This window comes from Hemicordylus capensis, chromosome 4 (assembly GCF_027244095.1).
Source record: "Hemicordylus capensis ecotype Gifberg chromosome 4, rHemCap1.1.pri, whole genome shotgun sequence".
Lineage (NCBI taxonomy): Eukaryota > Metazoa > Chordata > Lepidosauria > Squamata > Cordylidae > Hemicordylus > Hemicordylus capensis.
In genome coordinates this window covers 182,231,852-182,246,586 of record NC_069660.1, presented here as the reverse complement: position 1 = coordinate 182,246,586, position 14,735 = coordinate 182,231,852, and the positions used below count along the sequence as shown (strand labels likewise).

General features: G+C 46.5%; 1 protein-coding gene across 7 annotated transcripts in view; it reads left to right on the top strand.

Annotated features, from left to right (window-relative positions):
* The window catches only part of LOC128324356 (sodium-dependent neutral amino acid transporter B(0)AT3-like), a 70,904-nt gene that overhangs the window by 23,152 nt on the left and 33,017 nt on the right, over nt 1-14,735 (top strand). For 6 of the 7 annotated variants that reach the window (XR_008306806.1, XM_053248837.1, XM_053248842.1 and 3 more), the window contains one exon: nt 9,600-9,710. Coding sequence is in view for 6 of the 7 variants with exons in the window: in XM_053248837.1 (XP_053104812.1) it covers nt 9,600-9,710 (111 nt within the window). In the remaining variant the exon portion in view is untranslated. The remainder of the gene's footprint in view (nt 1-9,599; nt 9,711-14,735) is intronic. The other variant, XM_053248840.1, reaches the window with a different exon arrangement.

Below are 14,735 nucleotides of genomic sequence, written 5' to 3'. Positions count from 1 at the left end.
GCATCAAGCCCATCAGTAGCCACAGCTGGGGTAGGTGGATGCATGTGTGTCTGTCTGTGCTGCTGCTCCAGTCAGTCACAGAGTCCTCCTTTCTTCTTGGTTGGGAAAAAAAGGCAAAATCTCAGACAGCAAACATTATTACAACTCATTGCCATCAACACCACATCATCAGCATCAGCAACAGCTGCAGCATCCTTTAAAAAAAAAAAAAAACATTTGGCATTCGTCATCTTCATCTCAGCATCAATGCTACTTTTGCAAGCTTAAAAGATTTAAAAAAAAAAATTCAACGATTTGGAAAAAAAATAATGCAAGAAAGAATGCCACAGGTAGAGGCTGCTCGGGCAGGCAGCAGGCTGGCAGGCCAGCAAGGAAGAAATGTGCTTAAAAACTAAAAGTAAATAATCTCCTTCTCTCCCAAGCTCTCCTTTTTTTTAAGGATGAAAATTAGGCTTGTGCATTTTGATTCGGTTACAAAACGTTTTGTGCCCGAAAATGGCAATTTCGGAGGTTTTTTAACCAAAACAAAAGCAAGAATTAAAAAACAGAAATTTTTGTTTCCAAATCAAAATTCTTTCAGACAGAATGCTTTGATCTTTGGGAAAGCATTGCAATTGAAATTGACTTCTCTGACTCTCTCCACTCCAGCTGAGGCACAGAGTGATTAGCAGAAGATAAAATATGCAAAGAGCTTTTAAGCTTGAATGGTTTAGTTAAGTATGTATTGTATTCAGTGTGACTGAAATGCAAACTGACCTTGCAAAGGGATTTGGAAGACAGCATTTTGAGACAGAAATACTCAGATATCTTTGGGAGCTCAATGCAATTCCAAAGCTCTTGCTAAAAGCCATGGTATAAATTGTGTAGAGAAGCTTTTCGAGAAGCTGGTTAGGAAAGTTCTGAAATTACACAGGTTTTTCTTTCCAAAGGTTTAGAAAGAATCTCTTGACTTGTTCAGGGGTCTTTTGAAGAGCTATTTTGTTTTTCTTCTGATTTTTATGAATTATAGTGGTGTCTAAGTGTTGTTGCCCAAGCTAAGCAGTCTAATGTAATTTAGGCCACAATGTAATTTGGTGGAACATGATGTCTAAGCCAGTGGTTCACAACTTTTGCCATTGCAGGGACAGGTCATCCACATGGGACTACAGGAGACAAAAGGAGGGGGGTGGGGAATATCCCTGTCAATCTATTGACATCCCCAGGAATCTTAGTTGCTCCTCTCTTTCTTGTAACCATGATCCATGGTTTTGCACTTTCTTAAATGCAGTGATGATAAATCTCAACAATTCTGAACAGTAGGCTGATTTGTTTGGGCTCACTCCACTTCAGTTAAATGAACATTTGAAACTGCTCCATAGTATCAAGGCAGATTTATTTATTTATTTAGTTATTTAACATTTTATATCCCGCTCTTCCTCCAAGGAGCGCAGAGCAGTGTACTTACATACTTAGGTTTCTCTTCACATCTACCCTGTGAAGCAGGTTAGGCTGAGAGAAGTGACTGGCCCAGAGTCACCCAGCTAGTATCATGGCTGAATGGAGATTTGAACACGGGTCTCCCCGGTCCTAGTCCAGCACGCTAACCACTACACTACGCTGGCTCATTGGTCTATCTTGCTATCTCAGATGACCTGTGGTCACTGTTCCATAGGGAGGGAGTGTTTTTATTGAAAGATTGCTTGAATCCACAAATGGGTTGTGCTGCTGTGCTCGTGCCACAGGGACAGGCTCACAACCACTGCAAAATTCTCAAGTAACTGTGCCAAAAAATTAAGTGTCGTTGTTGTTCATCATTCTCCTCACTCTTTCAACTTGTTTATGTGGGGCTTCAGGGGCAAAACAGTGGGTTGGGTGGCAGTGCCCCAAGGTTGGTGCACCCAGATTACAAATAGGGCAAAGGGATGATTTCTTAGGAATTTCTGAGGTTTACACGTCTTTAAGATTTTCCCCATAGGGAATAAAGGATGTTTCAGCAGCCCCATAACTCCACCTGGAGGTCACTGGGATGGCCAGAAGCAAGTGGTGGTGTCGTGCACAGAGGGTGCCAACCACCCCCCTGGATTGCTAACCCACTGGGGTACTGGGCTTTGTTGTTTCTGAGGCGTTGTGTTTAGATTCTCTGGTAGCAAAGGAGATTTTTAATGACAAACCATGAATCCACGTTCATATGCTACTAGAGAATCTACTTTTAGAACACCTCTAGAACAACAAACCCATGGGTTGGCAACCCATGTGGGTGGTTCACACCCTATGTGCAATACACCGCCACTTGCTCTGGGCCACCCCAGTGCCCCTCAAGTGGAGTTATGGGACAGCAGAAACCTCCATTATACCCTATAAAGAAAATCTGAAATCGTGTAACTTCATTAATTCTTTAAAAATCAGCCCTTTGCCAAATTCCTCTGAAAAAATTGTGGTAGCTTCCTTGTATCAACTGGGCACTACCACCAACCACACTCCACTCTAGGCCACTCCCCCCCCCCCCCCCGCGTGAAACTATACTTTACTATACTGAAATCTCCCTCATCCCCTATGGGGAAAATCTGAAAGACATGCAAACTTCAAAAATTCACCAAAAACCAGCAGTTTGCTCAATTCCTTTGAAAATTTTGTGGTAGCTTACACTTATTGGGCACTATAACCCCCACCATGCAACCCATTTTAAAATTTGAATTAATTTGGATTCAGATTGGGATTAATTCGGATACAAAACAAAACTGGGGTGATTCGGAAGGCTTAATTTCCGAAAAAATACAAAATGGGGTTGATTCGGATTTGGTACAAATCGAAACAAAAAAAAACACAAAATTCGTAACCCTAATGAAAATGCAGAAGAGGCAGGCTCTTCTCTTCTCAGGATGGGGCAGAAAGAAGCCTCAAACGCAGCCTTGGAAAACCTCCTTCAAATTGTTTTTAATGAAAGGCAGTATATAAACTTAACAATAAATGAAGAGTAAAAGTCGGGGGGCTTCTGGCTGGCTGGCCATGTGCTTGGGGACTGTGCCACTGTGGCTGCAAGCACAGGCAGGCAGCAGCAGTGATATAATTCTCTCAGCAGCAGGATGATTTAAAAAACAGAGAAATATTTTTTAAAAATAATCCAGCCCTAGACTGAGTGAGTGTACCCCAATTTACACACACACACACATACACACACCCTCTGGAATTCTGGATTCTTGGGTTAATTAAATTTTCAAAGTTGTGTGTTGTTTAGTTTAGAAGAAGTTTAAACAGGGGTTCTGTGGGAAGCATCCCTGTTAGCTAGTACTATTTATTTATTTAATTTATTAAAAATTTTATACCGCCCTTCCAAAAGGCTCAGGGAGGTTTACATCAAAACACCATTAAAATCAATTAACAAAACAAAAATTATAAACTACCTAAAATAATAATTAACAATTAAAACATCATAAAACACCAATTAAATAGCCAAAACAATTTAAAAACAAGTTTTAAAAAGCTGAGAAAGCTTGGTTAAAGAGATGCATTTTCAGTAGTTTCTTAAAAATAGCCAGAGATGGGAAGGATTGTATCTCAGCAGGCAGCGCATTCCACAATCTTGGGGTAGCAGCTGAGAAGGCCTGTCTCTGTGTAGCCACCAAACGAGTGGCAACTGGAGACGGACCTCATCAGATGACCTCAATGGACGGTGGGTCTTTTACTGAAGAAGACGCTCTCTTAGATACCCAGGGCCTAAGCCGTTTAGGGCTTTGTAAGTTATAACTAGCACTTGGTATTTGTCCGGAAACCTACTGGCAGCCAGTGTAGCTCCATCAACAGAGGACTAACGTGGTCTCTCCGAGATGACCCAGAGACCAACCTGGCTGCCGCATTCTGAACCAACTGAAGTTTCCGGACTACGTACAAAGGCAGCCCCACGTAGAGCGCATTACAGAAGTCCAGCCTGGAGGTTACCAACAGATGTACCACTGTTTTGAGGTCATTGATCTTGAGAAATGGGCGCAGTCGAGAAACAGGCGCCCGGCTGATACGGGTGTATCAGCCGGAGCTGATAGAAAGCACCCCTGGCCACCGTCTCAACCTGAGAAACCAGGGAGAGGTGTGAATCCAGAAGTACTCCCAGACTGCGAACCTGTTCCTTTTGGGGAAGTGTGACTCCATCTAGAACAGGCAGATCAAAATCGTCTCTAGAGTTCTGACCCCGCACAATAAGTACCTCCGTCTTATCTGGATTCAGCTTCAGTTTATTCTCCCTCATCCAGCCCATTACTGCTTCCAGGCAGGCCTTTAGGGAGGATATGCCAACTACTGAAAAGGTTGACATGAAGAAATAGATCTGGGTGTCATCAGCGTACTGGTAACACCCAGCTCCAAATCCCCCGATGATCTCTCCCAGCGGTTTTATGTAGATGTTTAAAAGCACTGGAGAAAGTATGGAGCCTTGAGGGACACCATACTTAAGCTCAGATTTTGAAGAGCAACAATCTCCAATCAACACCATTTGAAATCTGTCTGAGAGGTATGAGCAGAACCACTGTAAAACAGTACCTCCCACCCCCAACATTCTCAGACATTCCAGAAGGATACTATGGTCGATAGTATCAAAAGCCTCCGAGATATCCAAAAGGACCAACAGTCACACTTCCTCTGTCAATTCCCAATTGGAGATCATCCATCAGGCCGACCAAGGCAGTCTCCACCCCATAGCCCTCCCGAAAACCAGTTTGAAATGGGTCTAGATAATCAGTTTCATCCAAGACTGACCGGAGCTGAGAGGCCACCACCCTCTCAATTATCTTGCCCAACCATGGGAGATTGGAAACAGGCCTATAATTGCTCAGCTCTGAGGGGTCTAATGCAGGCTTCTTTAGAAGTGGTCTAAAAATTACCTCCTTAAGACAAGGAGGCATCCTGCCTTACCTCAGAGAGGCATTTGTAATTTCCACCAGGCCAACTACAACAGTCTCCCTGCTAGACTGAACAAGCCATGTTGGACAAGGGTCAAGAGAACAGGTGATAGGCCTCATCGCCCCAAGCAGCTTGTCCACATCCTCAGGAGTCACAAACTGAAACTGATCCAGTCGAATCACATAAGAGGAATAGTCGGACACCTCCAGTTCAGACATCAAATTAATTGTGGAGTCTCCATCTAAGTCAGCCCGAATCCAAGAGATTTTATCTTCGAAAAACTCTTTAAACACATCACAGTGGGTAACTGATTATTCCAAATTCTGGTTCAAGGGATGGGGGGGCAGATACTAGTCCTCTCACAACCCTGAACAGCTCCGCTGGACATGAACTCGCAGAGGCAATACAGGCAGAAAAGAACCGCTTCTTTGCCGCACATATTGCCTGAGCAAAGATCTTTAGATGTGCTCCATGTTGTAATCTGTCAGATTTGAGTCGAGTCTTTCTCCACTTGCGCTCCAGTCGCCTACCTTGCCACTTCAACCCCCGTAGATCTTCCATATACCAAGGGGCCAATTTTGAAGCAGGTCGGAGGGGACGCTTAGGAGCAATCGTGTCTACTGCCTTGGTGAGCAAGTTGTTCCAATTCTCAACCAGGGCATCAACAGGATCACCAGCAGAGCCAACATTGAATCCCTCTGAGGCTTCTTGGAATCCCACCGGATCCCATAACCTCTTCGGGCGGACCATTCTAATAGGCCCCTCGCCCCTGCGGAGGTGGAGGTGGTTGTGAGTCCAACCTTAACCAGATGGTGATCCGTCCATGACAATGGGGATATCACAGGGGTCCCCACCCAAGGAACACCACCCTGATCAGAATAAAAGACCATATCAAGTGTGTGACCTGCAATATGTGTCGGTCCAGAGACCACTTGGGATAGGCCCATAGTTGTCATGGCCGCTATGAACTCCTGAGCTGCCCCGGACAAGTTGGTCCCAAAACGAACATTGAAGTCCCCCAGTACCAGAAGTCTGTGAGACTCCAACACAAGTTCCGCAACCAAGTCCGTGAGCTCAGTAAGGGATTCCGCTGGGCAGCGGGGCGATCGGTACACCAACAGAAGTCCCAATCTATCCCTGGTCCCCAAACTTAAGTACACACATTCAATATGGTCTGATACCCTAACAGGGATCCTGGTAAGGGAGATGTTATCCTTATAGACCACAGCCACTCCACCTCCCCACCCACGTCCCCTCCCCTGCTCCTCTACAGAATACCCTGGAGGAAGAAGCTGGGACCAGACTTGGCCACCAGCCTCCCCTAACCGGGTCTCAGTAATGCACATCAGGTCGGCCCCTTCATCCATGATCAAATCATGGATGACTTCAGGTTTATTTTGGACTGACCTGGCATTGCAAAGGAGCAAGGTAAAGCTATGTGGATTGCTGGCAGTGCTCCCCACGGTCAAAGAGCTGACAGGGCAGCCGGAAGGGGAGATGACTATTAAATTTCTGGTTCCCCTTCCCTTGAAACGGCCTGCTGACCTGCCAACGTTACTTCTTCTATTCCCCACCACCACCGGAATAGCTGCCCCACATTCCATGAAGGCACCCCGTCTCCCCATCTCCAGACAAACCCAAATACATTACAACTACTTCAACCAAGTCTCAGTAACAAAGCTGGCACACATACTACAACAACTCTTTAAACAGCCAACTAAAAATGGTATAGCCCAACCCTCAGCCCGACACCGAAGGCCGGCTCCCTTTGGTGGCTGACTTCGGCAGCCGCCTGCAGGCTGGCCGCGCCACCGGCTGCGCCGCCTACGGCAGACCCCTTCCTTATAAAGCCTCCAGGGTCCTTCCTCTCATGAAGGACTCTGGGCAAGGCTGATGTAATAAATCAGTGCCTGCAGGTGATGTTAGTTCAGGCACTTGGAGGAAGGAAGGTTCCCAATCAGGCAACAGTGCTGTGCTGGTCTGAGTTGTCCTGGCCCCCAGACCAAGAGTGGGGGAGGCAGCTGAGAGTCTCCATGCCATCCAGCAAAGGAGGCTAGATGATAAACAGCAAAAAGCTCATCTCCTCTGATCTTCTGCAGATACTAGTAGGTGGTTAGTGTAGCCTCATGCTTTTAAAAAACAATTCTGTCTTTTTTCCCGTTCCAAAGATTTTTTTTCTTTTTTAAAATTAGTATTCTCTGCCCAGCAGCCTACAGGCTTTGAATTGGCAACTGAAATGCAATTTGCTTGCATCTACTCAATAGGTTGTGCTGCTGGTGTCACAGGCATCTGTTGCAGAAATGTAAAAGAGATGCATCAAAAATTGTGTGCCAGCAGCAGCAGCATCACTCTTTTACTTGTGTAGGTGGGAGGGGGGCCAAACCTCACTGTTTAACTGGCAGAATGTTGTTCTGCATCTTTCCTTATTAACAGACACAGCAGCAGGCACAGGCAGGCAGCAAATCTCTCAAGGGGGTGAAAAAAACCCTCTTCCCAGGAACAAAAAAGGCAATGCAGCAGATAAATCCATTCCCAGGCTGGCATAGCCAGCCATAGGAGGCTAGGCTGGGCTCAGGCTGGCAGCCTGGCAACAAGGCAGGCATAGCATCATGGATACTTGAGTTGAGACATGCAATGCAAACTAGTTCCCTCTCTCTCTCGAATGAAGCCGAAAGGCAGAATGGCGACTGAGTAACTAACTTGTTGAATGAATTGAACCAAACCCCCTCCTTGAACTCCCCCACACCCTTGCCACTTCTTCAATATTCTCAGAGCAAGCAGCCCAGAGTGGAAGTTCAGGGTATTGTTAGAGTTGGCAATGGCTACTCTTCAGGTTAATCAGAATTTCTTAGTACAAAATTGCATTACAATACAACACATTCTTAACTAAATCATTCATGCCCAAGGAAATGTCTGGCCTCAGGGAAGCTGTGCCGCTTTTTGCATATCTTATCTTTTGCTAATCCTTTTGACAAACACTCAGTGCCGGATGTAAGCTGGTTGCTGGAGTGGAGACCAAAAGGACAATTTCATGCAATGCTGAAATGGAGGTCCGAAATTTTTCCGAAGAGCAAAAAATTTGGTTATGAAATAGGGTCATTTCAATTCGATCACCAAAAACAATTATTTTTAATTTTCTCATTTCTATTTGTGTACAAAATGTCAGGAAATGCCATTTTCGGACACAAAACGTTTTGTGGCCGAATCAAAATGCACAAGCCTGTCATTAACTTCATCAGGTAATGGCATTACTTCCCCAACTGCCTGCCTGGAGGTGGTAATGGGCTGGATGAGGGATAACAAACTGAGGTTTAATCCAAATAAGATGGAGGTACTGACTGTGGGGGGTTAAGAGATGGATTAGATCTGCCTGTTCTGGATGGGGTTACACTCACCCAGAAAGAACAAGTCTGTAGCTTGGGAGTGCTCCTTTGGATCTCTTTGGGAGATCCAAAACTCTCTCTGGTTTCTCAGGTTGGCAGCGGCCAGGGGCACTTTTTAGAAACTTCAGCTGATCCGTCAGCTATGCCCATTTCTGGAGATAAATTACCTTAAACAACAACAACAAATATTTTTAAAAGTGGTACATATGCTAAAGTTTTGCCCATTGTGTCATCCTTCCCTCTTGCACCTGTCTCAATCTCCATACAACTGCAGAGGATCTCTGTCAATACTATACTAAAAAAATCAAAAGTCTGCTGGCTACTCAGGCAATTAGAGAGCAAGGTAGGAAAGAGTGCCAGAGTAGACACTGGGCAAGCAGAGCAATGGCTTGACTGAGAATAAAACAGCTTCATATGGATGTGTATGATCAAATTCTAGATGAAAATAGTGTAGATTAGTCTAGCTGATTTCATCATAGCTCCATTAAAATTGAGCAGTCTTGAATGCTCCAAGAAATGTTTGTGGATCATTTGGAGTGTGGAGATGAGCACAAAACCAGTTTGCCTGGTTCAGTTCAAGTCTGAACTGGGCTCAAACCAAACTGGGCATATTCAGTTTTGGCACTCCAAATGAGGGCCCCAGCTCGGCTCAAATTCGAGCCAGTTTGGCCCTGTTCAGGGACTTTTTTGTTGTAAAAAATGGCAGACATTGCCTCCAAGGCCTTGGGGGGTGTTGCTGTGGCCGTGTGTGTGTCTGGCAGTCCTCCCTCCCCCTGGTTTGCAATGGGCCATTTTCCCCCTCTCTGAGCTCGTGGCAGCCATTCTGGAGTCCTCCGCATTATGACCTGGCCACACAAATGGCCCGTGCACATGCACGGCTGCCTCCAAAATGGCCACCATGAGCTCGGAGAAGGCCGCCATGGTCCCAAACGGACAAGAAGGGGGAGGCTGATGGGGAGGGGTACTGCCACACACACACACCTTTGTTGCAGCACACACACCCCAAAACTCTGAGGTGGTAAGTCTGCCATTTAAAAAAACCAAAAAAACCTTGAACCAGCCCCGGACCGGACTGGGGGTGGGTGGGTTGGCTTGACCTCAAGCTGAACCAGGCCCAGTCCAACTCAAGGATGAGCTGTCAGACCGGGCCGGCTTGGTAGTGAACCAGCTCAAGGTTGGGCCGGTTCACACATCCCTATAGCAGTGCACCCCCCCCCTTCCCAAATGGGGGAAACCTAGCCAAAATGTGAATATTATGCCTGAGCAAATATGAACCCCAAGAAAGACTACTGCACATTATTTTCATGCCTTTGTCTGACTGTTTTTCTTTCTTTCCGCCACTCGCAGGTAGTCTATGTTACAGCCACATTTCCATATGTTGTTCTAACTATATTTTTTATTTACGGACTGTCTCTCAAAGGAGCCGTTCAAGGGCTATCCTACCTCATCACTCCTGAAGCAAGTATTTTTCCATTCATTCTGCAAAGGGACATTTTTCTTGGTGTTTGAACTGATATATACTGAAAGATTGTCTTCTTGCTCTTTTCATTGTGGCTTTGAAATTAAGAGATTTGGAACTGGTGTCATTTCTTTTGTTTTCCACTCAATGCTGGCTAAGATCCATAGAGTCCTTTAGGTACACATTGTGGGGTCTTCTTTGTTTTTCCCCTTCAACCAAATTTCCTCATGTCTTTTGGAGGATGTGCTCAGTGACAGAGAGGTAGGTTTTCTGGGAAATTTCCCCATGCAACAATAACAGGCTTCATCTTGCATAACGTCACTTGTGCAATTTTTTACATTTGTGTAACAATTTGTGCAACTTGCACAGCTTGCATGCATGCAACATTTTTGGGCTGAAGTACCCTTGTGTGATATGTCAGCCACTTAATGTGATTTAAATTATACTGAAACAAATGCAAAGCTTTATGTAGAAAGCAATTATTTTTATTGGAATACTCAATGAAGCTATTCACACACGCAGACAAAACCAGCCCAGTTTTGCCCACGCATGTACACCGCTGGGATTGGGACCAACCCCGGTGTTGCCTTGGCGGCAAACCCAACTAGGCAGCCACCCTCCAAAACAAAGTTAGGAGATCAAGCACTCTCCTAACTCCGTTTCTATGTTTGTCTTCCAACTGTGGCTGCTTGAATTATTGGAGCGGTGGGGGCGACACAGGGTGATGCATCCTGGCACTCCAGCCCTCTGAGCTATCGCAGTAGTCGGTAGTTGTCTGGGCAGGCGATGCACCCGCTGAAGAGGATACCCCCGATCATCTGTGGGGCAGTAATCTCTTTAGGGCTTTCTCCCCACTAACCCTCTAGCTCTTTCTCACTGCTCGTGAGAAAGGGCTCAATATATCATTAAAACATATATGTATTCTCTCACACAGTTCCGCAGGATAATCACAAAAAAACATTAATTACCACTTTGAGATTGCCACGCATTGATTCATTAGTACTAATAGATTTTATGAAACAATGAAGCTCTTCCCACGATCAAATGGGAAGGGCTACCCTCTTTTGCAGGGAGGAAGCCCGAAAGCACTTATCTCCCCACAGACGGTTCTCCTTCAGTCTCTGCGAGGGCGGACCACCCACCCAGATGAGCGGTGGCTTCTCTGTGGCACTCCCGCACCTGGCCACGGCTCACCCAGCAGCTCCGAGGGTTGGGCGCAGGGAAGAGCCACCACGCGGTGCCCACCCCCTGGAGCCCCAGTAATGCACCACACTAGTGTGCGGTACATTTCTGGGATCCCTCCCCCCCCCCCAGTGTGCCCGCCAGCTGACACATGACCAATTTAACAAGTTAAACAGAGCACTTGCTCCATTAACATCGTTTAAGGGGGTGGCTACGTAGGTGAGCTTGCTGCCATGGAGCCACCGGGCTCACCCTCGAGCCCGCTGGTTATCACGAGTGAGCAAAACTGGGTTGGGCTCCCTTAGCCCAGTTTTGCTTGTGAGAATTTTGCTTGTGAGAAGCAAATTGGGACTGTGATACTGCTGGAGTGTGGGTTAATGCTTCCCCCATCGTTCTACTCCTCGCCGATACCCCCGCTCCCTGAAAACCTTTATTTGTTCCAGGAGGAAAGCTACTATGGGCATAAAGATTGCTTCATCAATTGGGGGCAATTTTCACTAGGACTGTAGGCAGTCAGAAAAGGGTTAAACCCATCTCCCACTCCCAGTCATATCATGGTGCTGCTAGAGACTGTGGCTGATATTTTGAAAAGATCGAAAGACAAAGATGTGTTTAATATCACAGCTAGTTTGGCTCTGTGGTCACCAGAAGTCAATATTGACTCGACCGCACCACCTTTCCTTTCCCTCAGCCATTGTTCATATACAGTATAGGAATTTTTGCATCTTGGACAGATTTAAGCAGCAGCAAAACAACTTGACTGGATGAGCCACAGAACACATTCAAAGCCTTGTATCTGAGAGCAGGCCTGATTATGCCAAGCCCCACCCCTCCTTAGGAGGCACTTAAAGGGTTCACACTCTGACCCACTGGAGCTTTGTGCTCTTGATCAGCATTCTGTACTTAGATGTGTGAAGCAAGTGGCCTCATTAAATACAAGATTTCAGCATGCACCATGTTTATCAGGAACATGGTATCATCTTTGTACCTGGCAGCCAGAGAGAAGGCGAAGTGCAGCTGGAGAGAAGAGAGGGGCATTCTGTGTTCATCACCACAGATATTTGGAGCTTCTAGAGTGCACAGAACAACTACCCACCTCTGACTGCTCACTGGTGACAGGTGGAGGAGGCAGTAGGGCAAAGACAGGGAATTAACAGACAAAGGGACATGCCATCAAGGTAGAAGCAGGTTCTACTCCATGCTTAGTTCCTCCTTGGTTAGGTCCATATTTGTCAATGTCCTTGAGGTCATTATTCACATGCTGGAAGGGTAGTTAAGTGCAGAAGTACCTGTCACAGGTGCTTTATGCTTTATGACAATGTCATCAACAAAAAGGAGGTGATGGATAATAAAGCCATTTCTACTGTTAGCTATTTTGAAGCTGCCTACTCTCTAAGAGTTTGGAATCATCTCTTGATGTTCAGAGCACAAGTGGTAGGGTGCATGATCAAGGAATAGAATAGATCAATTGGTATGTATCCTGTAAACCACTTTGAAAACTGAAGAAAAGTGCTGTATAAATATTTGTCATCATCATAACAGTAGTTCTAAACCGTGAGGATTTTCTTCCAGAAGAAAACAACTTTGTGACAATTTTTTAGTTCTTTTGTTTAAGTCGAAGTCAAATGTGGCACCCAATACAAATCTGACACCCAGTGGTCATTAGGATAGTTGGTGCAAAAGGACGATCGATGCACTGGTAGTCTATCTCCAACACACTCTAGGTTCTCTGACTCTAACCTTTGGAGAAAGCTTCAGTGATCATTGTAGCGGATTAAAGCCTTTGTCTCAGAGCAAGCCCATGTGAGAGGAAGAAAAATGCTGAATCATCCCATCTATGCTTTCTGAGCAAGGCTTTCCCTTAAACTTCCCTGTATTTTCTGGTAGTTTCAAAAATGGCTGACACCACCACCCCTCTTTATCTCTGAGTATGACCCACTCTGAGCTTGAGCTGAAGGGACATTCTCCTTCTTTTGCTATGGGAAAATACACAAAAATCCTTCCATGTGCAAGCCTACACATGGTGAGAAAGCTGGCGTGTGTGCACTAGAATGAGACCCCCTCCAGCCCCCTTTCCTCAGTCAAAAATCCACTCAGAGAGGCCTGTAAAATACAAAGGTAAAAAAAACTTTATTCAAATGCTACAGAGTGCTTTGGTCTGAGGCTCCCTCAGCTTTTAGTTACAGGTGAAGATACTTTGTGGTTACAAGAATACTTCAAAAAACATCCCAGTTGCAAGGAATAGGGATGTAGGAAAATACAAAAACACCTTTAAAAGCTTACAGAGTCTTTTGCAATACCCTGGATGGATGGGCACAGGCTAGTGTTTTTTAGTTTAGTTACAGGTAAATATCCTAGAATAGTTACAGGGATATGCAAAACACACAAAAGAAAACAAAAGTCTAACACCAAGTCTGACTAAATGAATTTCTCCCTAGACTACTTCCCGAAGCCTAAAGCCCCAGCTTCCTTTTCCTCTTGAACTCACCAAACGGTGGTAGAGGAGTCAAGCTTCCTGCCCTCCTGGCTTCACCGAGATTTGCTGAAGGGACATTCTCCTGAAGCCTTTAGGGCCACACGTCCTCCTCTCTGCACTCCCAGCCAGCTGCTTCTAACAAAGAAACCCTTCTTCCTCTACAATGGCCCTCTATGTCCCACACACCTGGTGTGCTGGTTGGTTGATCCCTGGAGTTCACCAACCTGTCAGTCAGGACAAAGTTCACTTCCGGTTAACCCTTTAGGGAGGAGGGCTGGCTGGTCACTACAATCCTTAACATTTTTCAGACCAGTCTTTAGATCTCAGATGCAAGCCTTGAAAGAAAACAGCTGTGTGACACACAGAGAGGCTATTCTCACGATCAGCTAAAATAGGGCTAGGGGAGGCTAGCCCTCTTTTAGCAGACTGTGGGCCGGATCTCACGATGAGTGAGACCCGGTTCCTAGCGGTGAGCGGGAAGAGTGGGCTAAGCCCGCTCTTCCCACTCACGAGCGGGCAGGGAGCGCTGGGCGGCTGGATCAGCCTCCCACACGATGGCCAGCTCCGAGATGGAGCTGGCGGGGGCTGGGGAGCTTGGGGACTGCGTGGCCCCTGGAAGCCCCAGTATGCCCTGCGCAAGTGCGCAAGGCATACTGGGGAGACCCCCAAGCCGGGGGCTGCTTTTAAGCCTCCCAGCCGGGGGTCTACTTGCAAGTAGCCGTGGCGCATAGTGAGCCCAGTGGTTCTGTAGATCACAAAAATCGGGCTAGGATTTTCCTAGCCCGATTTTTGTGGTCGTAAGAATAGCCCCTGTGAGGAACACTGGTTTTGCAGTAGAGCCCGGTTGCCTCACAGTGGGATACCCACAGTGGGTAAGCCCTCCCCTTAGCCCAGGTTAGTTGAGCGAGCGCTCCTCTAACCAGGGCTATATGATCGTGTGCTGCTGCTGTGGTGTGGCTCTGCGCAGTGGCAACTCAGGAGGATACCCTCAACCGAGAGGCTAAAAAGACAGAGCCGGCAGTTGTGTGGGCGGCCGATCTGGCCACCCAGGGAGTGCTAATGATCATTTGCAGGGAGAGCGGGCTTAGCCCGCTCTCCCCACAAACCCTCTGGAGGTGGGTCTCACCGATCGTGAGACTCGCCTCAGAGGGTGGGTTTTTTTTTTAAGCTGTAGGGGAGAATTTGAGTTAACCCCTTATTTAGCAGAGAAACCCTGGGAGAGGCTGGTGGGGGTGGGGGGTGGGGAGCTGGACCCTCTCTCAGCAGCCACTGCCACTGCTGCCAGAACTGATAAGTAGTTATGTACTCCCCTCCCACCTGCTCTACCCTTAGGGAAGCCTCCCTGCTCCCGCTTCACTGGATTCCC